We start from the raw sequence: 24,651 nt of genomic DNA on the forward strand, positions 1-24,651 counted from the left end.
GTGGAAACTTACATCATGACGTTAAAAATGATAAGATGACGCTCCAATGAGAAGTGTGGATGGTTTTGTTTACAGGCATAACAACAAGACCGTAGGTATAGTAGCGGGTAGTGTTCTTATTTTATTTGTTTTACATTATGAAATTATCAAGCATTTAAATGTTTTATCCTGTTTAATACTAAAATAATCGAAGTACTATATAGTTTTATAAGTTAAAGTAATACAATTAAAATGTATGCAGTATGCGTGATTAAACAGTCCTACTTTTACAGTAATGTAAGAGAAAAATGGGGGGGGGGGACAGAAAATAAGAGAGATAAACATGTTTGACCATTTTTTTTCTGCAGCAGGAGAGTTGCTGTTGCTTCATTTCATGATTTTTTTTTAAATACCATATCTGTCTCTGAAAAGGTGTCTGGTATCAAAGAAGAAAAGGGAGAAAAATCCCTTGTTTTTTTTGTTTTTGTTCTCTGTATTCAAAGATCTTCTGAATGTATGAAAAACAACTCTTAAAAAGAAACTCAAGAGACCTGTTGAAGTCATTGTTTATGTATTATGTATTACAGACGTTCCTTTACAAAAATTAAAAAAAAAAATCGTAAGAATAGCATAGCTCAAAATATATTAATGCATTAGCAAAATAGTTCAATAATAAAAGTAGGAAAAATGGATTCGAATAAAAGGAGTTCAGTGAGAAAAAAAAAAATCACTGATCAAATCAATTTAAAATGTAATAATCTAAAAACCTCAGTCATACAGAATAGAAATATTTTTTTTACTATTCTACGTTTAGTAGATTTTTCTTTTTTTGTATATAGCTTTTATTTGCTTTCATTTTATACTTTTATTTATTTATTTTAGCATGTAAATTAGCTACAAGCTAACGCTCGTCGTGACGTCGCCAGCCAATCACGTTGCACTCCATCCCCGTGGAGCGTGACGCCTTGAGTCGAGTGCTCTCCACAGGTGATTGGTGGCTTCGTCGGGCCAATCAGATCGCGTCGTTTACAGCAAAGTTGTTAACCCCCAACAGTAGCACTTTGGTTTCCACCTCTCTAGTTTCAGCCAGCTTTACATCGACATGGACTTTTCAGCAGCCAAAATAAGCCGTTTTTTGGTAGATGTACACCGGACAATGGCTCTGCCTGCCCGGACACCGGCGGACCGACCGGCTTTTATTATGAAGCCAACTAGAAGAAGTAGCTGTGGCTAACGTCAGTGGTAGTTGGGTGCCTCTGTGGCTAGCTGCGTCGTGTTGCCTGTCGTTTTTTTTTTAAACTTCTGACTTGCAGAAATATTGCCCATCTATTTATAAATCCCCGACGTGTGACCGATGGTCGACTTGGTGAGTATTTTTCTGCAATGTTTTTAACTTGAATCGATGGTCGCCTGGAAAAAAGGCCCATCGTGATTAGTGTTTTCTGGCATCAGATGATTTCATACACGCAATCAAATTCCTGGCTGGTCAGCTGGATGCGATTCAGCACTAAAACCACAAGTTTCTAATCACTTTGCCACCTCCCGAAGCTAGGAGACCGTGATATGGATCGATATGTTCGGATGAAACGTTTATTGTTTTTATAAAACAAAAAAATCTAATACTCTAGTTGTTACAGTTAGGTGGAAAAATAAGATGTCGGAAATCTGATCGGGGTTATTTGAGGGGGGGTAAGAGAACATGAGCAAAAGGTGGCTTCCTCATTGAAAGGCTGCAGGTAATTTTTTAAATATGATTTCTTCTCTGGAATTTCCATCATCATCGTTGGAAATGTAGCACTGGGGGATCATAGGCTTTAGGGTGTGTGGCTGAACAGTGCCAGGCAGCTCCTGTGGTCTGCTAGGGAACTGCTTGGCCCTGGCCTATATGGGTCTGGATCATAGCCTTATGCCCCACTCCACTGTATTATCTAACCTACAGTAGCTCTTTTCATAAAACACCCAGCCAGAGGAAGACCTCTGACCGTCCTGGCTTGCTCGGCTGGATGAAGCTCAAATGGGAACTGCCTCATGGTGACTAGTTGTGCTGTCATTATTAGTTAATAATTAGTAATAAAGGCCTGCTTGGGATAAAAACTGTGTTGGGGTTGCCTCATCTTCTGCATTAGACAGGATGTAAATCAGACGAGGACAATGTTTCTCGTGTTTTCCTGTGATTATGTGAACTTTTTGTGGGACAAACCCCACCCACATGGCACTTTTGTGTTGTGTGCTGACCCAAAGTATGTGAGGTATGAAAGTAATGTATTTAGCTTGAGGTCGTCTCTTTTGTATTTTTTTTTAGATGTTTTTAGAAGTATAAATCTCAAGGTCACAAGCTTAACTTACTAAAAATATGTCACTCAAGCTCTTGTCATTTTTGCATAACCACAGTGCACTTGAGGCCTTGTCCTCAGAACGCCTTTACTCAAAGTTTCTGGAAATTAAAACAGATTTCAAGGCTTTATTCTTCAATACAGCTTAATATGGGCTTGGCTAATTTGGAAAGCAGCTGTTATAATAACTGCATTACACAGAGTTTATTCGTTTCAAAACCTAGAAACGTGCAGAATGTCCCACTAGCCATGTTTTAGTCATAACCTCATGACAGTGGCAGGCAGCATAAAAGGTGAAATCTCTAAGTGAAGGAAACTATCGAGCATTGTAATGTTACTGACACTGCATTTACACTTATACCAAATAAACTGCTTTTAAGAAACGTTAAGAAATCATTAAATAAGGTATAAACGTACTGACAAATGCAAGTACCTTTTACAGATTTTTATCTTAAATGTAGCCTGCCAATTTATTTTCAAGTAAAATCTTATAGATATAGGTTTTCATGTGTCACAGCAGGAGTCAATGACCACAGTAATGCTGTGCCTCTTAATATAAATGAATTGGGCTCGTGTGTGTTTGCGTACAGCATGGAGCTCGGTTACAGTCAAAACAGTAGATAACACACTTCATCACGGTACAAAGCTTTACTTTGAATCCCAGATAGTTACCATTTGATAAATAAAACTGAATTTCCTTTTAGGTCGGCACCAAAATATACTATTTTATACGATCTATTCCCCATTACTCTTGTTTTAGACATAAATGTCAGAGTTTTTCTCTCTAAAATCGCTTCTTAAACCTTCGCTAGTAAAGATGGGATTCACCAGACACCCCACAATATCATATTATCACAATACTATTCATGTTATATTAATTAACGTTGTATGATGTGCAGAGTATTGCACTGACATGTATTATGATTTATCACCTTTTTTCTAAGTGCAAACTATGTCCTCAAAGTTATTGTTCTATCCAAAGATAAAGTTATCTCACTTCAATTATTTATGTATTTTCTTTGCTCCAAATGAAATTGTCAAGCATGCCAACACTGTAACCAAAACCTACCATAAATGTTACCATATGGAATGGGGTCACCGCAATCGGTTACTGATAATACAGCAATTTCCAGGTATAAATCATCGAAAATCGCGTAGTGTTGCTGTCCATCTAGACAACAAAAAAATCACATTTAACTATTAACTTTGTGCTAAGCAACCTTCCTCTTCTATAAGAGTCAAGTTCCCTCGAAATTGTGACTCAGACCGATGACAACATGATGAATTTGTCTACATTTATAGATGGCATAGGAATGATTTGCAAACCTTTGACAATGTCTCTGAGAGTGGTTGCAGCCAGTCCAAGTCAGACTGCAACTGTTTGCAGAAAGATTTCCTCCTCTTAGGCGAGATGGAGAGACCTGCAAGTCCAACATGTAGATTCATCACTGGTTAGGGATCCTTCTTGATCTAAACAAACACTTATATTAAAACACCTATTGTCTGTCTGCTGACACTTTACTGCGAATTAAAGGTAAGTACCTTACCTAGTTACCTTCATAAAATGTCAGCCTGCTGCGGACACTGGATGGTGCTGCATGTAGTAGACATTGAAATGTTTCACTGGATAAACAGGAGGCTTAGATCCAAAGGTGGAGGATGCCGTGACACGCCTGAGGCCTTTTGTTTACAAAGCAGGCTTTGGGGTTAACGGTGTTTTAAGAGTTACAAAGGTGATTAATTGCTTAACGGTGTAGATCACCATGGTAACATATACTGCAGACGTAACCAGCGCCGAAGCAGTTTGAGATTAGAGATTAACAGGTTTTAATTCACCAGCTACTGATCAGTTAGTTCTCCAGAAAACAGAATTATTCCTGGAAATCCCTTGAACATCTGTGTGTGAATAATAAGAGGTTCTAAGGTGTCTTAAGGTTTTTTCTTTTCCTGATGAGCATTTCCTGGTTTTTCCTTTTGGCTAAAAACCCTTTTTATAACAGTTTTATTGTTGTATATACCATCTATATGATCGTAAATCACATGTTTATACTTGTTGAACTTATATCAAATTTGCACATAGGCTGTCGTATTTAAAAAATTAACCTCCCCTAATGACAGTCTGTTTGTCAGCTTTACATCCTGATTTCTAATAGGCTAAACTTCATTAATATACTAGATTTTTTTCCAGTCTTACTGGCCAAAGTGGTTAAAGTACTTTGACATTCATGCTTTTCCTCACACACGTACCCAAACATGTAGTGGACTCACCTTCAGCTGTGTTACTTCCAGCCTGTATTTTGTGTTTTAACATCTTTATATTTATTCTAATACGATAGTTTTATCTAACTTTATAAAATCAAGCACACTGCTGCCAGCAAACCCGTCAATGTTTGATAAATCAAATGCTCCCAACACTGACTCTTTCACATGAACACGCTCACAGCTATGTTGTGAAACCCTGGTTTAACTTATCGAGACAATAACCCCCTTTGTGGGACTCAGTCTCCAAGTGGACTTTTTAATCAGATTGTGTTAAACAATCTTGGAGAACGTGAGAATGCCAACTTTTGAGAACAAAGGTGAAATGCAGAACTGCAGTCGCTACACAGGGATAGAGTTGATGAGCCATGACATGGAGGTATGGGAAAGACTTGTTGAAGAGAGGTGGGAACGTGTGCAGTAGGAGTGATGGGTGGGGTCAGGGATTTCCTCTAAACCTCTTCTGTCTTGAACTGCTGATGGACAGATGAGGTCAGAAGTCTCTGTGAACAATGTTTACAGACAGCATTGTGATCTGTGGTGAGAGGAGGTGGAAGAGAGTCTGTAAGAGGTGGAGGTATGCTCTGGAGAGAAGAGGAATGAAAGTCAGTTGGAACTATTACTGCCACAAACGAATTTTTTGATAGTCGACAAGTCACCGATTATTTTTGCTATTAGTTGACTAATCAGATCATCATCCATTGTAAGTAAAACATACAGTTTATTGCACCAGCATGCATCTGCTCTTATATAAATATCATTAGCTTACAGCTAGGGCTGGGCGATATGACCCAAAATTCATATCTCGATATTTTTTACCTGGACGGCGATATAAGATATATATCTCGATATCTTTTTTTAAAGCCATAAAGTAAGAACAAAAAGAGACTTCTTAGTCAAAGCTGTGTCCCAGATGTCACACAGGCACTTTTATTAACATAGAGCATAGATGTACATAAAATTTACTCAAAAATAAATTATGAGCATTTATTAAATAATAATGCTCCATAAATAAAAGAAAACAATGTTGTTTTTGTGCATAACAAAAAGCTCACAATTGTGCAGTCAAAATGTAAACTAAAAGACGCAGAGCATAGTAACAAAGACAGATTTCACAGCTGCTCTGTTCCCAACTTCTACTGTGTGACTGACAGCATTGAGTTTGAAATCCTCTTCGTAACCACGTCTCTTAACAGGTGCCATTTATGGTCCTTATACACAGTAGGGTAATATTACGTTGAAGAACAGTACGTATCACTCCGCGAGGCTCCTCGGTAGCCGTAATGCTTCAACAATCCATCAAGCGTGCAGCTCCGTAGCTTACCAAAGTCGTACTAAAACATTTTTTGACAGATTGCTGAGCGCTGTGTACCACATAAAATCAGTTCGCGGCCATCAAGCACAACCAGAATTCATACATAAGGCGCGCTGTCAACTTTTGAGAAAATGAAAGGATTCTAGGCCGTGCATGGCGTTAGCGTGGTTAGCTCGTTAGCGTGGTTAGCTAGCTAACACGTTGAGGGCGTCCAGCCCCACGCACGGGGCGATGCGCAGTAACTCGTTAACGGAGATTTGCCGTGTCCATCTTGTCGCTTCCTGCAGGTGAAGCGATGGGGGAGGCGGGGGGGTTGTGTTCAGTGAAGGAGAGGCGAGGCCGAGTAATGTTGCGTAAAGACAAAAGTGGACGAAAGAGAGGCAAACTTGCGGCTCTACAAGTATAGTTATAACGTAACATAGACTATATCGATATAAAGGATATTGTCACATCTTATATCTCGAATAAAAATATATCGATGTTTTTTAAAAATTCGATATATCGCCCAGCCCTACTTACAGCTTTAAGTGTTTAAGGTATGTGCTAACTAAAAATAAAGACAAGATGATAGTTTGTTAAACTTTTAATGAAATTTGCAGATTGTTTCAGTGAAGTTTAATAAACTCAGCCGTCTGCTCCTCGCTATCTAACATATAACAGGACACTGGAGTAAATTCTCGACCACCTCACACTTCTGATAATCAGTTTTCTGTTTGACGTTTATTCAGCTGTGAAAACTATAACTTTAATCTCAGCCAAACTGATTTACTCAGGAACAAATAAAATACTGAGCAAAGCCAAACAATAACATTTTTAAGTTATCTAAGTGACTTATATATCATGTTTAACTTGAGTAGCGAAAGACCGTGGGGGTCTGAAAACGATGTGCCGGGAGTTCGGTGTTCTCGCCGGCTCTAGTGAGCCTTGATCTCCCAATCAGCTCATCTCTGAAAACGTCGGAGCACTTTTGGGAATATGTGTTGTCTTGATAAACCTAGCAGTTATTTGAAGTTTACACAGCTACATTCGTGCCTGAAAATATCTTAAAAGTTTATTTTGTAACCCAGAAAGTGTAATATTAAAACTAAGTAGCTGCCGCCATTGTTGGAAACTGGAATTGGATGGGCCGCGCTATGAATTCTGGGATAGGTTGGGCAATGAAGGACACGCCCAACCCATGCTTCAAATCTGGGGAAAAGGAGGCTGCATTTGTCAGCTGCATTTGTCGGAGTCTTCAAATTTGGACAGCCTGTCACGTAATCGGCCTACAAATGCGGCCTCCAGAGGATGCGGCCACTGAATTTCGACTCAGCTACGATACTGGAAACTGCGTCTTCTTCTTTAGCGTTTAACGGCAGCTGGCATCCTTGTACATGCATTGCTGCCATCTTCTGTTTCAGTCCGTTATTGCACTCTTGAATCCTACTACTTGTTTCTGCGTCTTTCAGGATCTTACGAAGCTTCAAACGACGCGTCGACTATTAAATTAGTCGTCGACGGTTTTGATAGTCGACGTAATCGTGACGGGTCGACTAAACGTGGCAGCCCTAGTTGGAACATGACAGAATACATGTGTGAATGAGAGGGAGATGGGTGTAACAGTGACGATGCAAGGAGCAGAGGTACTTGAAGGTAGATGAATTGAAATACTTGGGATCGACCATCCAAAGCAAGAGACGGTGCACAAGAGAGGTGAAGAAGAGAGTGCAGGCACAATGGAGTGGATTTGGATGAAGAAGGATGGCAGTAAGAGTGAAAGGGAAGGTTTACAACATGGTAGCATGACCTACTGTGATCTGTGGTTTGGAGACGGTGGCACTGACAAAAAAGAGAGGAGGCCGAGCGGGAAATTGCAGAGTTGAAGTTCTTGTTTAGGGGGACCAGGATTAGAGAGGCATGTCTGAGGGGGTTTAGACGTGTACAGAGAAAGGATAGTAGATATATCAGACTAAGGATGATGATTACGGAGCTGCAGATGCTGCATTTTGTGTGCTGTTGGGCAAGAATGTGAGAGTAATGTACAAATATGAAGCAGATCTTCCTGTTGGAAAACGTTCAATAGAAGTGCCATTTCAGTTTAAAACCCCTTGTTGCACACAAATAAACTCCTTTTGGTCCATTTGAGTGCTTTTGTGTGTTACCCACCAACACAGCCAGGTGTAGTTGTTGGATGGCCAGACCAGGAGGCCCTTCTGACAATTACAAACAGGTGGTGGATTTTGTTTTTGCTCCACCCAGACCAACAGGATCTAAATCTCCTTTTAAACTACATGTGAAAAACTCATCCAGCGAGAGCTTTTTGACTAAATGTTCCTGCGCTGTTGTCAATTTGCTTGCAGGTCTTCGTGGCACCATCTATGGATTTATTGATGAAAAGAAAACCTCAGTTCCCCTGGGTGGATCCTGGCTAAGCAACATGTCACCACCATCAACAGGTAACAATGTTAAATTAATGTTGTAAGTGTTTGGGATTGGTGTGGGGTTTTTCTGTTTTTTTTGTTTTGTGTATTATTTTTTTTTGGTGGGGTGGGTGGGGGGTTCACTTGGGTAGCATACTTAAACCATACCTTTGTGCTAGTCTTACCCTGAAAGCACCACAACTTCAGCCTGCTGGGATAAGCATGGTCACTTTTAACCTATACACATAATAATACATGCACTCAAAACGATGCACACAGTTTGTGATGCACTCAGAGAAATGGCAGCGAGTGCCAACATGCATGCTGGTGATTTGATCCTTTGCCTGTCAGACCAGAAGAGGGCAGCGTTGTGCTCACATGGTGAGGCGTATCACCGGGAATAAACGTTTCTGTTTTTTTTAATGATGGGCTGTGGTCAGATCAGAGTGATAAGTTTGTTCTTTCTGTGTGGTTCAAAGGGACGGCTGTCTCTACCATGTGGTGTTAAAGGCATTGGCTGTAGTTATTTTTAAGATTTTTGTGCCTCCTGTATTGTTTATCAAGGCATAAAATACACTATAGTGAAAACTTCCAATGTATAGTAGTAATTAGTAGTATTTTTATTCGTTTTCATATATGACAAAGGTTTGGGTGGAAAAAATACAATTAAATGACATTGTTTGTCATTCCTTGCCATTAAATGCAGGGCTGTTGATCAGGTCAGATTGATGAGCTGTAATGAATCACTGTAGTTGTTTCAGCTCAGTTAACAGTTATCTGTTAGCTGCATTGGCCTGCAGCTAGTCTGTCTCTAATTTTGTTAACCAAAACGTAAAATACACTGCAGTAAGATAGCTTGTATGTCCCACAGTTGGGAAATTCACTTTATTACAACAGCAAAATTAAAAGGAAAAAAAATATAGAAGCAGCAATAAAGTAACCCATGACAATAATACTACACAATGGAGAAAATGTACACCATGCAATATTAAATACCTTTTTCAAATTAATTTTATTTGTTTACAATTTGTTTACAAAGTTTTAAGTGTTTTTTCTTTTTCAAAAGTAGAAATTATTCATTATATATTAAATACATTTTTAAATAGGGGTGTCTTTTTTATTTGTTGTGCTAAATACAGTTGGCAGTGTTTTTTTTTTTTTTTTAATTTATTATTATTTTTTTTAACCGTAGTCCTGTTATTCCAGTAGTCCCACTTTTTATTTATGTTTTTAAAATCGCATTTTTATTTTCTTTCATTTACTATTTTTAAAGGGGGTATAGAACAACTTTACTTTTGTCATTTAATTAATTTATTTGAAAATTTATTTCGTTTTAGTTTACGATATACATTTCGGCCATTCCCGGTGCTTATTTCAATAATTTATGTGTATGTGTGGAAACGGAGTTAGTTTGCAAGAAATACCCCCTTCCCCCTACCCCCGCAACGCGCAAGCGCTCGGGACCGTGTGGGAATGGTCGGTCCACGAACTGGGGGTTGGACCGCTCCGAGCGAAACAGAGCAAACGAGTTTTAAATGTCCGCCATGTTGTCCATGGCGCACTGAACCAACGGTAGGGAGCGGAGCGTCGGAAAAAAACAGTCCGAGAGAGAGCGACCAAGATCCGGGCCTTCCCCCGGCTCCGTTGGCGACGCCCTAAATACAAGCTACAACCATTCGAACGTTAGAATAGAGACTAACCGCACAGAAACATCCATGAAAGCTCCACTCGGTACCGTTGTGAATATTAGGAGATCGGATAGATTTATATTGCACCTCGAATTGTGAAAAATGAGTAAATTGTCGTTTCGGGCACGGGCGCTGGACGCTTCCAAGCCACTACCCGTCTTCCGTTGTGAGGATTTACCCGACCTACACGAATATGCATCAATTAACCGGGCAGTGCCGCAGATGCCGACGGGGATGGAGAAAGAAGAGGAATCGGTATGCTTTAACCGTTTGAAAATATGAATTTATACGTTTTGTTTCATTTTTACGTGATCACAGGCGTCCCTCTTTTTTCTGCGCAAGCTTTCACAAAATGGCCGCCAATTTTCTCAGGAGAAACACGACGGTTTTGTGCCGCAAACGACTCATATACGGGGCTCGGACGGATTTTTGGGCAAAGCGGGGATGCTTTGTGTCGTTATTGGATAAAATTGTCCGGTTTGACCGGCATATTTGTGCGTGAGGTGATTTTCTGAGTACAAAGGAGTCATGTGACCTGAGCGATTCCGACATTTTGTCTCGTCTGTCAGGACGGGGCCTTGTGTTGGCGTAATTGCAGCGGACCAGGGCAAGGGGGAGCTAGTGATTTCAGATTATGTGGCATCTTTGCTACCAGCAGTCAGAAATGTCAACAAGGCGGCCATGCATTGGAGAAAACACAGCGGTGTTCGTTTTGCATCGACTTGATGTAAATGTGTGCTTGCTGTTTTCCTGCACAGAGCCTTGTGTGTCATGAATGCAGCTGCTGGTGCCACATGTTTACGATGATTTCTCCATACGGCGAGCCTGACTCGTTATTAGTATGGACGCTGTGGGCTTGTTGTTATATGTTGTTGCAATTAAGTTATTGCATGTGCAGCAGTCACACAGGTAAATAACTTATTGTCACTCTAACCAAGAAGATACTTCTCTGTAATATGTTAATGATGTCGATTTTCCAGAGGTGCTGTCACCGGCATCTCTCATTGCAATGTGGTGATATTATGTTGTGCATAGAATGAATATTTAAACATCAAAATAAACCAGAAAAGATCGTTTAAATTACCTAAAAGTGCTGTGGTTCATATGTTATAATTTTTAAGTAAATGTTGCAAAATAAGATTGGGACTTTGTTGTGCAACTTTATTTTTGTGTTTCCTGTTACTCCACAGTTAAGCCACTGTGGGATGAGCATCTAAATGGTTATGTGCATTGATAGTTGACTATCTATATAAGAACATTGTTACATTTCAAAACTCATGAAAGCTTGCAGATAATTGTTAGAGAAATGTATATTTCTAGTTTGATCTCCCTGCAAGTAACAAAACAAAAATAGGGGGGGTTGTAAAGCACATGCACCCTGTGGGATTTCTTTTTCCTGTTCTTCGCTTTTTATGTAATTTACTATGCAGTAGTCTGACACAGCAGTGCTCTCATCCCGGGAGTATTAAACAATATATCTGCTTCTCTGAGGAGTCTGCTGCACAGCTTACCCAGCAGTCTGATGTTTAAATATAAGGTTGAGTACACGAGGGGGATATCGCTACAGGGATCTGTGTTGGATACTTTTTTTCCTAAATTATTCAAGCAAAGTGTGTTGCAGCCAGTGTTGTGGAGGCTCGGTGTCAGGGGTTCAGTGTGTCAGATGGCACAGCGGGCTGGCAGACCAGCGCACGTGGCGCTCCAGAGGAGATCAGGGTGGCAGGAAGGAGGAGAGAGGAGGTGGGGGTTGCTGTCACTTCAAAGTCTGTGCTCTGCTCAGCTGGAGTGCTTGGTTATGTAACAGTCATATTATCATAAGAGGTAGGCCAAGGCCTGCTGCGTGCCAGCCGCTCTGTGTTGGGAGCTGTCTGTTATGAATTCTGCGTCAGTCTTTAGATGGAAATGTATTTTGAGTTGTAGTTGCTGCTGCTGGTGTGTATTTTTAGCTTTTGTGGGAGCACATATTATTTGTTTTACCTCCACTCTCATTAATTTGCACAGGAATACGTGGTCCCTGTTTTCTTTTTTTTGTCCCTTAGCGATGTGCTTGACCCAGTGAAAGCAAAAACTGCATTTATTTTCTGCAGTCTGAAAGTGTTCAGAGAAAGCATCAGCTTTGCATGTTTCACTTAGGACCATTTAAGCCAGACTATGCAGTGCTGGGTAGTCTGACGTTCTGCTAATAGAAAGATTTCTGAAACGAGCAGGGAGACGCTGCATAGTGTGTTCAGATTTTCTCTGGCTCCACGTGGGCCTCTTGGAGGGTAGCGATGCACGCACGTTAGGACAATTTGTTACCCGAAATCACCGTCGGATGCACAAAACTTAATTTTAAGCTTGAGTAAATTCAATGCTCAATACAAACAAGTTGTTTAAAAATTCAGTCATTGTTATTTTTCCTTTGGACAGCACCAAAATTATTCAGCTGTGAGGGTGAAAAAAACCAACTCTGTTAATTATCCTGACTCAACAAAGCCTTAAAGCCCAGTCGGAGGTGACGGGCATCACAGCAGTAACTGATATCAACTTTCTCTGTTAACCCAGGCGGTCTGCTCCAGGCTCTTTGCACACACTCATAAAAGCGAGTGGTTGATGCATCATTTGCTGCTGCTTCTGCACAGTCGGGCACTGTCAAGTGAACAGGTTGTGGAGGTTATAAAGATCAGTCTATAAGATAAATAACATCAAAGCAGAGTTGCAGAAAATGATTGATATTGTAAATTTATCAAGCTACAGCTTCCCATTTATTGCACCTTCTCCCTCTCTTGTACATTTGAGCTTTGAGACTTTGTACATTTAAACATGAGTGCATCGGGATTGACTCGGTCTCATAGCTCAGTGGAAGTGGTGTGGAAATCACTCTAGGTTGTAGCCAGTGAAATTATTTCCACAGATTCAATATTCTTGGTGATAAATGACCGTGAAATAGACGAAGCATTTGTCTTTGTTTTTTATTAGCTGCATTTCCAGCAGGAAAACATACCAGGTAGCAGATAGGATCAAGCATTAAAAACATTTTTCCTGCGCTGCTTCCTTCAGTGATGCTGTTCAATGTATGGCTCAGCAGTTTAAATTTATACAATTCTGAGCAGAGACTGTACCTCACTAAGAGTATACTGAAAATGAATTGGTATACGCTTAGTGAAATCTGGCACATCAGGAAGGTTTTAAACTGAATTGAACTTTGCAACTTGAACTTTACTTTCCTTTGCACCAGCTCGTAACTTCAGCAAAAGAGAGAGCTGAACTCATGGCATTGAGAACTCACAACGTTGCGCTTCCATGTCCATCTTTCTGCTCAGCTTGGGCAACAGGACACCTCGTAACGCTTGTAACCCTGCTTGGCACACGAATAGTCAACGCTTTCAACCGTCGTATCTCTGTCCAACAGGCCGGTCTCTGCGTGTTTGTGTATTTCTTGTAGCGTAGATCTACTAAAGAGCTGTCACTGCTGAAATTCCCTCAGCACATGTAGCGTGTTTGTTTTGGAGCCAGACACTTTGTCTCGTGTTTACGTTTGGGTGAAAGTGAGGTCAGTGTCTGCAGCCCTGCTGGGAACCCACAGGCATCTGTTTTTGCCTCTTTTCCAGACACGCTTCTTGTACATACACACAGCCACATGCTCTGGCGGGGCACCAGGTTTTTTTCTTTTTTGTTGCTTGTGACCTTGCTGGGTGGGAAAGTGGGGCATGTCACCTGTCCAAAGTCTCTGCTGGCTACACAATGTCAACTAGATAGCTTCCTGCGTCAGCTGTTTCACTTTCCGTTTGACTGTTGACAGATTGGTTCTGGACGCGTTTGTGCACCAGGTTCCAGGAGGGGTTTTCAGGCCAGTGAGTTGGCAAGTTTGCCAGATGGGTAACAACTCCTGTGGAATTGCTCACTCTGTGACCCATTAATTAAAGAATGAGTGTGTAAACTATACATGTAAACCAGGGCTGCTCAGTTGCCATGTACAGTGGCAATGAGTCTGGTTGACAGAAATCTTTGCAGTTTCCTGTTAGTTCTGCCTTTTTCTGTTTGGTTTTCTTCCCTCTCCAGCTGAATTTAAGGGATTTTAACACTAATCACATTGTGAATGAACCAAAACATGGTTTAGATGTTGCTAAAATGTGTAGTGCTGTGCATAACATTGGTGTGACAATTTTCAGAGCATGGCTAACAGTAGCTAACGGCTTTATTTTAACCCTGCACATAACTTGTTTGTCAGCTTCTACAAGCTTTCTTGTCCGTTGGGGACAGTCAACATCTTAAGTCTGTATCTTCCCTGTTTTTTACTGTTTGTCAACCTAACCCGAGCTCTGTACCTCGGGTAACACGAGCCAGGAGGTACCAGTCATTTACATCAACTAGCCCACATTCACAAACCCTCCTCGCATCTCTACTTTTCTTTATTAATATACTTCCAAAGCCGAGCTATACGTTTACTAAGTCTAACTAAGTTAGAAAATGGTCTGTCATCATTAGATTTAAACTAACTAGCTAATTCTCTTCTAACTAAACCTTGTAACCTCTCTTTACGGATTCCTGAAAACCAAACTTCATAATAACATCTGGGCACAGCCACACTGATCGTTTTATTTGAATAGAAAGAATTTGGATGATCTGTTACTTTCGTTGGGGACTCATTGTAGAGCATTTGGATCTGCGAATGGCTAATGACGTCAATAGTAATCCCCGGAAGGTGACTATGCACATTTTAGACTGGGCTGGGGGTTGGTAAATTATCACAGCCTTATTAACTTATGAGGCTGCATTCAAGTTGCAAAGACTTGGATCGTCTTATAAAGCAGGCTGAATTGGAGTGAATCAAAGGTCTGGACCGAGGCAAATTCTCTCCCCATTTCTTTTAATGTGTGAAGCGGGATGGAAAGTTGCTCAGTTAATTGCTTGTTACTTTACAAACTGCCCCACAGAGTTTGAATTGACCAACTGTGGAGATAAACCCAGGCTCGTAGCTGCCATTACTTTCCCACCTCTTTTACTCTTGGTGTTGAATATCGTTCTCTCCCACACACGCTGCATAAAACTGCTTTTGTACTGTGGCTAAGCATCCCTCAACAGCCTCTTACCAGACTGTCCCTTGCGGCTGTCCATCATGTTAAGTGGCATTTACAGTGTCGGGGACAGTAGCTGTCAGGGGCGAGACTGGAGAAGGTGGAGGAGGCCGCGGCTGGCTCAGCAGACTTGACAGTGATCGATGTGGTCATTTTAGAGGGCTATTTCTGGACTCCTCTGTGTATTTGAGGAAACGAGTGTGTAAGTGCAAGTGTGTGTGTACGAGGGCATCGGCCAATGCTCTGTATTCTGACTGTTCATCTCAATCTGACTTTATTTATTGTCAGGCAAATGACCATAGCCAGGAAAGTAAACAACCACGTTACTTGATTAGGTTTGGCAGGCGATGTGTTTTTGCTCAAGGCTGTTTAGTCAATAAAGTTTTAGCAGAGGGACCTGGAAGCAGAGTTGGAATAAGATGGGAACATATAAGTGTAGAAGTGCACCGGGGTGTGGTGGCATATGTTGCATGTTTAAAATGTATTTGTATGGTTTCATTCATGCAGGTTAGTGCAGATCAGATGAATGACTGGCCTGTAAGAGTAATACAAAGGAAATGCACAAATTAATTTGTGATTAAACTAAATTTAAAAAGGTGGAACAGAGAAATAAGAAAAAATAAACCCAGAACCATTAGAACATGGACAGTAAAGTAAGGCAGGTATGTCACAAAATAGAATAAGTCCAGCAGTTGAGCTCTAATTGGTCGGTATAATTAGAATGATGCAATGCTAGATGATAAAACTGAAAAACCTAAAGGTACAGTGTGTAAAACCTGACCACTAGATTTTGGTAGATTACAGTACCACAAATTCTATTTTGTTATCCTGCCCAGTTTTCACTACAGTGGCTGCTCTAAGACAAACTCTGGCTGCTGTTCATCTGCAGTGGGTTTACCTCAGCTATCAGCTATTCTTTGTTTCCACATCTATTTACTCTTGAGGAGGCTGTAAAACTTTGTGAAAGGAGTCATCAGTTAAAGAGCCAATGAACAACAATACTGGGGTGAGATGAGGATATCCTGGTCTTTTCTGTCTGCCAGCGCTGCTGTTAGGGAAATTTTGAAGTGGTTCTAACACTGTTGGACATGGAGCACTTAACTCTTAAATGATTTGAGAATGTTAATTAAACGGTTTCTCAGAGTGTGGTTTTTAGGATACACAAGGCTAATACTAGCTGGTGTGACGTTAGCTTATAACTAGCTTGCTACAATATGAGGAATAAACATCAAGTTGTGGACTTTTAAATTTTTTTATTAGAACCAGTTCAGGAGATGTGGCTTGAGGTGAGAAGGAAAAGGTGGAAATAAAGTAGAAGAAAGATGTAACAAAGACATGATGAAAATGTTATTTGGACATAATAGTTTGAAAGAGCTCTTCGTGATCTTTAAATTAAAGATAACTTATAAGGCAAACTATGTTTGTGGCGGCTCTCCAGTCAAATGCATAACAAGATTGGACAGGAAAAGCTTGCTAGCAGACAATATTACACACTATTTATGAGTACATTAGAGGTTATTTAATAGAAATGTTACAGTTTTGATCATTTTTAAAAACTAAAATGGAATGAAACTTAATATTGAAATGCACAAAGTAAATAATGTCTTTCAAGTATACTCCAGTCAGGTTGGGTTATGTTTGCAGGGCACCATGGAGAGGCTATTAGGAAAGGGGGGGGGAAGTCCCTGGCTGAATCTGCATCCTCAGAACAGATCGCAGCACCACATGGCAACGATAAATGTAAAAGACAACCGTTCGCCTCGGGTGTACTAAACAGACTGTGCTGGATATTGTCAGGCCCAAAAAGTGCAAATGGTGGTGAGGAACACTGCTCTGGGACACCATAAAGCAGATTTAGGGCTGTAGACTGAAAGTTTTGCGGATGACAGCACAAACTTATAAATTGAAGGTCAGACTTTGTCAAATTTGCTTTCCTAACAGTTTTTATATTGTTTTTCTTGTGACTTGCTCTTTCTTGTGACAGGTATGAGTAATCATTCATTATAATTATATTTATTTGGAATACAAATTTGTTTGTTTAATTGGTAAAAACAGATGTTGATTAAAATCTGTGAAAAAGCAGCCACCGTGGATACTACCTTGAAAATTCACCAAAATTATGTTTTTCATAAAATAAAATCACCTTAATCTCTGTTTATTTCCACTGGTAGTTTCCTGCTGGATAGTTCTGAAAAGCATCTCTAAAATAATTAGTTTTGTTTTGTTGGTTAGTCCACATTTTGCAGTCTTGTCTCGTAGATCCTCATCTGATTGCATTTGTTATATATAATAAATGACTGCAGACCATATGAGATTGTATAGATTGCTCTCAATGTGGTAGAGCAGCAATGTTTCAAGGTCTCTGTAAGAGTCTGAATAACAGCAAAATCTCTGGTGCACTGAAATGGCAGCTTGGTGTTATAAAGAGCAAATTGATCTTTTTTTGCTTGTTTGGCCTCTTTCAGAAGACCAAGTTACATTTCTCATGTTAATGTTTCGATCACTTAACTAGTGCACATGTTGCAGGGTCTCTGCTTCTGTGTGCCAAGCTTGGTAGTGCATCACACTGATGCTTTTTAACACTGGGAAATGTGTTATGCTGGAAAAATGGGATTTGTTATGCTTTTGAATGGTGGATGCTCATATATTATATTATTAAATATATTAAGCTAATCTTTCAAGTAATGCACTCAGCATATGTGCAGTATTTTCTACTCATCTGCTTCAGTCTATCAGACAAGTTGTGAGGCACTAATATGACCTGGTACATGTTGGGCAAATGGAAGCATGTAAAATGCAAACACATCCGGTGACTAAAGAAGCAGCAGTGGCTCCAGCGTTATCTGCACAGCTGATGTTTTTTGAGGGGGGGCACTAGGTGTCCAATTGGCTGAGTCTGAATGTAGCCATTCAGTACTTCCTCCTCAGAATTTGTTTATGGATTATCTGGGTTTTTCCTGCAGAGAGGAAGTTTTGCCTTTTTCCCCCAAGAGGCTTGAACCAGAGCTAAAGGACAGTTGTCAGCATTGGAGTTTGAGTTATTCAAGTATGAGCATCTTTCTTCTCAAATGATCAGAACCAAAAACAAGGTGTTAAAATGCATAAAAACAGATAAAATAAAAACCTTTTTAAGCCGGGTTCATTTACTCAAATAAATTAACTATTATGTAAATGACCAGAATTACAAACAAATACCAAAGCATCGTTTAAAGTAGCCCAGCTCTTCATTGTCTTCATAGCCCAGTTATGAACATTTTTTTGTGCAGTCACATAAAAACAAATGCACTTGTGGTAGCATGTTATCACAGATTTGGTGCATTTATTCCTGACAAACTGGTCACCCTCTCAAAGCCCATCTAAGCTAGAATAAATGTGATTATACAACGGTAACGGACTTATTAGGGATTTTTTTTTTGGCAACAGACAAAGTTCAGTTGCTTTGAATAACGGACCAGTTACTGACTCATTCACTTACTTTATCAACCTTCTCTGGGCATTAATACTCCCCCTCCCCCCCAAACTACTCTTGTATGTCTGACAGCCGTGGGGAAAACGATAAACACACCCTCTCTCCGGAGAGCTGTTGTACGAGGCCAGCAGCACGTTGCCTTGTTGACAAAATGCCTGCCAGTGGCTTGGTGCCCGGCTCTGGGCCAAAGGCTCTGCAGCTCCGACTCTTCAGACAAACAGCCCGCCAACAAACCAGTTAGTCAGTCCTGCAGCCTGTCTGCCTGCCTTCCTGCTTTCTGCCTTATTCCCTCAGCAAGCTTGCAATCTTGGCAGCAGTAGGCTTCCATCTCTTATTTACCTACCATGAGGCAAAAAATGTTGTTAGCCTCCATTTCTGCTCTATCAAGATAATGATTGGATCGTTTAGCTAAAACTTGTACTTCTAGAGCCAAATTGTTATTTCTTGTTTTTATTAGGATCCAAACTACATATGTGTTTTATATGTTTGAATTTTTGTTTTTGGTTAAATGTAGTTTGAATTAGTTTCCAGTGTGAGTTTCATTGTTGATTTTCATTTTAATTTGTGCAGAGCGTATTTCTCTAAGTCTATATTTAAATAAAGGCTTGTACTAGCAGTCAAGTTTGAGAAAACAAAAGCACCAAAACAAATCCTTTGTGAGGAGATGTCTTCAGTGGTTTTCACATAATGTTTGGCTAGTGATTTAAAGACACACAGGTAATAATAATTATTTAAACTTATTTGGTGACCTGTTTTTTTCCTGATGCATTTCACTTCACTACTAACTGTTGCCAATGTTTTTAAACTGGCTTGCCTTTCTTTTGAATGTATGTAAAACATATTCATCACTGAATAAGCTGTACTCATTCAGTGGAGCTGACATCAAACTAAAAATAAACAGGAAACGTCTTTAGTCTTTGATCAACTTTTCCAACAAAGTAAGCATGAGCAGGCACTGATGGTTATGTTGATACTGAGCTGTGTACAAGACTGACACTTAGCTGTGTACAAGAAGTGTGTTTGTTTTGGAGCTTGTGCATGTCTGGTTTCCTCCTGGAACTCAGTTTGCAGGGTTACAAGTTCTTTACAGTCACCCCAGCTTTCAGCTTTTCTAGATATCGCCTGATAGAAGTGCGTTTTAGAATTAAACCAGTTCATTTGGATGTTGGTCAAACTTTAACCTGTCAGTTCCCAAGTACAAAGACTGTGCCAGTAGCTGGGGTTGGCTTACTCTAGTGCATAACCTGCTAGCCAAAACCATACCACACTGAGAATTTCCAGTAATGCCTGCATGCAAGAGAATATTACTGCAGTTGTCCAAATGCATGTGTATTTTTAATGTGGTCTTGGGGTGTCTTGATTACAGAAAAAATTGCAATTATTTTGGTCTGGATACTTTTATTTAAGCAGATTTCCTTGGCCTTACTTTCCCCTCCATTTGAATCATAAGGGTGAATTAAAATGAACAGAATCTCCAAGTCTGGAAAGTTTGTTTTGGACTTGAGGCAAAAGTAAAAGGACGTGTTTAAAGGAAAAACAAGACAATTATTGCAAGTGTTATGGCACAGTGATAGTTTTGATTATCTTGTTTTTACTATTCCCGTGAAGACGAAATGTAATTTCAATTAAAATTTGATTGCACAGCTCTGTGTGTAAAGGATATCACATTTCATTTAAGCCCATTTTCTTTTCTAAGTAATACACGCACTGGTTGCAAGTTTGTTGTTCAATATTGTTTTGTTGTAGCCCTTTCGTGCTTAGCTTTGAATGAGGTATACAAATAAGTATTTAAGAGTATTTATGGAGGGATCTGTTGGTTAAAATATGCTTGAATGAGATGATCGACTGAAGCTGTTTCCCTTGTATTTGACAATCCCTGGACAAGCAAGGTCAGGTTATAATTATGCATATGAGAGTATTACGTGACCATACTATCGCTTGACCCATACCAATGTTGATATTTTTAAAATGTAAATAGTCTCATTTCTATGAACAACTTCTGCATGTAAATTCTGTAGGCATTAGATGAGATGTTTAGTTCTTTCCATTTGAGTCTGGTACTGGCCAATCACATTAGGAGTTTGCAAACAGAAGCAGAAATTCTTGCCTGAATATCTGCTGGCTATATCAGAAGTTTTATAGGTTAAGTATCACAGAAGCTGAAGTCTGATTAGACGCAATCCACTGGGTATGGATTTCTATTCGATAGTTAATTTAATACTGTGTGTTTGCCTAGCAAGGTACAAGCAAATTAACTCGTTGCCAAAGCTGGCACAAAGCATTCTTTCTGCTGACGTCATGAGTTTTGTTTTTTAAATTAACCTAATATTTTATTTTATCATTGTCAAAGCATTCTAAGAATGACATTTTACAGTTAAAACAAACCTTTAAAATGGCCTTAAACCTAACTCGACACGTCTGTCCTTCAGCTTGGCGATCATATCGGTTGATAGTTGTTTTTAACAATGTTTACAAAGCATCAGCATTGATATTCTGTCTCTTGCCTTCTTATCAGCCTGCTGATTTCAAGAAAAGTACTTTGCTAAGTTTTGTTTTGAAGAGGACATCATCCTCACCTCGTCTCCGTGTTTCTTTTAGGAACACCATCTCCAGCGGGCCATCTCGGCACAGCAGGTCTACGGCGAGAAGCGGGACAACATGGTCATCCCAGTACCGGAGGCGGAGAGCAACATCACCTATTACGACTCCCTCTACCCTGGAGACTTCAAGATGCCAAAGCAGCTAATTCACATACAGCGTAAGTAGGCTTCTCTAATGGAAAGTTTGTGATGCAGAAAGCAGAGAAAATGAGTGTGATGTAGCAGATTAGGGGCCCCAGTTGTTTTCATTAGCCTATAATGGCGTTCCCTTCATTTATTTCAAATGTGTTAAATGACACGTGGGGGCTTGCCGAGCAAAGATTATACGCTGCAATGCGTTGAACACTTCACATCAGTGTTACTTGCTTTTGTAATTTGAAAATTGTCACTCATGTTATTAGATTTACTTTCCCCTCAGCTCTGTAGCCGGAGAGTTTTTCCAAGAAGCAAGGGGGGAAAGGTGACCTGACATTTAAATATATCCTGTATTGAAAGCAAACCACTTAATAAAGTGGAAAGTTGGCTGCTACTTAGAGTGTAAAATGATCCCAGACAGTTTAGGTGATTGAGATCTTTTATCATTTTTATTGGCATTAAGCTTTGTTAGCTTGAAGTTGTCATGTTTTTCTATATAACTCGAGATTGCCTGTTCCAGTAGTGAAATTATTTTGCTACACGGCTTCATTTAGTAACCATGGCTGCGTCACAAGTGGTTTGCTGTGATTGTTTCTCAAAAGAAAAGCAATTTGCTGTACCTGAAACATACAATGTTATTAAATGACATGTTTTGTCTAGTTAGAGAAAACCTTGAAATTAGTCTGAGGCTTGAAACAAGTAGAAAACCCAGTTTGCGTCTTGGTCTTGAAAGTTTAGTGTTTTTACAAAAGTATTTAAAATTCTACAAAAGCAGACCTGCCATTTTCCATGCATATTAAAAACCTTTTATATTTTAAGTCAGTGGTGTGAAAAGATGCTGAATGTTAAAAAAATTCAAATTAATGGCCCTGGCTGGTGAAAGTGAATTTGCCTTTTTACTCTTCAATAACCATCTGGCCCATCTATTGTGCTTAATTGGCATCTCAAGGTGAAAGTGAATTGGTGTAATTAAATCTGAAGTGAGGGTTTCATTTTAAAGCTGAAACTGCGAATACTTTGATCTACACATTTTGTTCTGCGGGTATAAGTTCAGTTAGCATAGATGTTTTAATTTGATTTTGGCAGATGCGCCTGCATCAATGCAGCTGGCTGTGAGGTTTCAGGCCAAATAAATGTGGTTATTTGAATGTTGAGATGAGACTCCTTGGCTTTAAACAAACTACAAGAATGCAAATTTGTTTCAGATTCTGTTGTTAATGAACTCAAAATGACTCCTTTTTTTGTATTCATTTTCTTTGTGAAGCTCTGGTGCATTTGTGGCCTTCCTGAGAAGCCTAGAATTAGATCAGTAAGATCAAGCTAGGGTGTCAACCATGTGGCTTAGCCTGTCCAGACCACTTCAAGGCTTACCAGTAACATCAATAATCATTTTTCCAGTAACATCCCTGGTAAGATGATGTTTGAATTGCTACATACTTACCTGGGAAGTTACTTTTTTTGTGTGTGTGTGTCAGTCTGGTGACTCAAACAGGCTAACAATAAACAGACTTTCATGTTTCAATGCAGCTAGCCAAACAAGGAAGAACCACTTACTGCTGTTATGTAATGGCACAAGATTGTGCTTAACATGTTTAAAAACCTTTAAGCATTTCTTAAAAGCTTTACAGACAATGTTAAATCAGTGTCTGTTTTTAGGAGCAGGGATCCATGGTGTAACTTAGACTTTATACATGCAGTGTTTCATGTCCACTCTAAGTGGTACACGGGCATCTTTCTGCTTTGGCTCTCAATTGGTCAGGGCGTTGCTTCGATGCAGGTTTTCGAAGCAGTTTTATGGCCGCCTCGGATTAAAGATGGTTTACAGTCATAAACGTACATTTTGGACAAAAGCAATGTTTATGGTTACTTAAGGTCATTGGTTGATGCCTGCCTCCTGCGCATCAGGGCGTTTCAGATGCCACGTGGCTTTAGGGTTGCATCCTGGTAGTGCTTTCTGAATGGAAACTGCTTCGGTGATACTGATGTTTAAATTGGCATATAACAGATTGGCCTAAAAATTTGAGGTGGGAAAAGGGAGCAGTAGGCGTAATGCACTGTGTCAACACTCTACAACAAACACCCAGATAATCTTTACTGTTCATTGGTTCCACTCGGTCTCCAGACAGCCCTTCTTTCCAGTTGTCTGAAATGGCAAATCTGGTGTAATTAAGCCTGATAATCATCCAGTGCATCCCCAGCCTTCATGTCCAACAGCTGCTGAACACTCATTTATTCTAGTTAACGCTTTAATTTTGGATTATATATTTTATGCAGCAGGTGTTTTGTTGCTGCTTGGTCCATAATAATAATTGGTTATATTCCCCTGTACAAAACACTTTTATTTCAGCATTAGAATAAACAGTAAGAACTGTTTGGAATCCAAACAGATGCTGGACCAAATGAGTGGAATGAGTCCATGTTACCTGCATCTTGTCTGTATGTTTTAGTGAGACCAAAGCAAACTTGTGTGAACTTGTACAGAAACAATCTAAATGCTTTGTATCGTTCCTTGTAGTTAAATAAAAATAAACGTATTTATTTGTTGCCTCCCTCATGCAGCTTTCAGCTTGGACACAGAGCAGCCAGATTACGACCTGGACTCAGATGATGAGGCCTTTGTCAACAAGCTGAAAAAGAAGATGGAGATCAGCTACCTGCAGTTTGAGGAAATGATTGACCGGCTGGAGAAAGGCAGTGGACAGCAGGTTAGAAGTGTAAAAAATATTTTGCAGACAAATTCATATCAGGTTTGTTCCAAAGTGAGATTCACTGGTTAAAGAAGTTTTTAAGACTGCATTAGTTACTATCACTAACTTGAAACCACTGATGGTAGGCAGTGTCAGATTTTTCACCCTCACTGCTCTCTAACGTGATTGTATTTATCTCCTTTGTTGCCCTCGCAGGCTGTGAGTCTTCCTGAGGCCAAACTGCTGCTGAAAGAGGATGATGAGCTCATCAAAGAGGTCTTTGACTACTGGAGCCGCAAGAGGAAAAACAGCAAAGCCAACTCCCTCATCCCCACCGTCAAGCAGGAGAAACGGGACGGCTCAAGCACCAGTGACCCTTACGTGGCCTTCCGACGACGCACTGAGAAGATGCAAACTAGGAAGGTCTGTGCTCTCAATTACTGTTGCTAATTTTTAGTTCTGCATTTCCGCAGTCCTATACAATCAGTGTTGCTTTTGGGGATTGTTTTTATTACTTATCCCTGTTTTTGTAAATTTCGCTTTACATCTTAGAACCGTAAAAACGACGAGGCCTCGTACGAGAAGATGTTGAAGCTCCGCAGAGATCTCAGCCGAGCCGTCACAATCCTGGAAATGATCAAGAGGAGGGAGAAGAGCAAGCGAGAGCTGCTGCACCTCACACTGGAGATTTTTGAGAAGAGGTGAGCCAGCCTCCAGGTTGCACCCAGAG

At 40.0% G+C, this 24,651-nt stretch overlaps 1 protein-coding gene across 4 annotated transcripts in view; it reads left to right on the top strand.

Moving 5' to 3' along the window:
* The first annotated feature begins 1,025 nt into the window (after window positions 1–1,025).
* The window catches only part of LOC102799491 (enhancer of polycomb homolog 1-like), a 34,682-nt gene continuing 11,056 nt past the window's right edge, over window positions 1,026–24,651 (top strand). For 2 of the 4 annotated variants that reach the window (XM_087831276.1, XM_087831277.1), the window contains exons 1-5: window positions 9,787–10,228; window positions 21,098–21,257; window positions 23,794–23,939; window positions 24,138–24,344; window positions 24,474–24,622. In XM_087831276.1, the coding sequence (XP_087687402.1) occupies window positions 10,076–10,228; window positions 21,098–21,257; window positions 23,794–23,939; window positions 24,138–24,344; window positions 24,474–24,622 (815 nt within the window). In that variant the 5' untranslated portion in view covers window positions 9,787–10,075. Of the gene's footprint in view, window positions 1,346–8,225; window positions 8,322–9,784; window positions 10,229–21,097; window positions 21,258–23,793; window positions 23,940–24,137; window positions 24,345–24,473; window positions 24,623–24,651 lie in introns of those variants that run through there. The other 2 variants (XM_087831278.1, XM_087831279.1) reach the window with 2 other exon arrangements.

This window comes from Neolamprologus brichardi, chromosome 18 (genome assembly GCF_056152115.1).
Source record: "Neolamprologus brichardi isolate AB-2024 chromosome 18, ASM5615211v1, whole genome shotgun sequence".
NCBI classification, from domain to species: Eukaryota; Metazoa; Chordata; class Actinopteri; order Cichliformes; family Cichlidae; genus Neolamprologus; species Neolamprologus brichardi.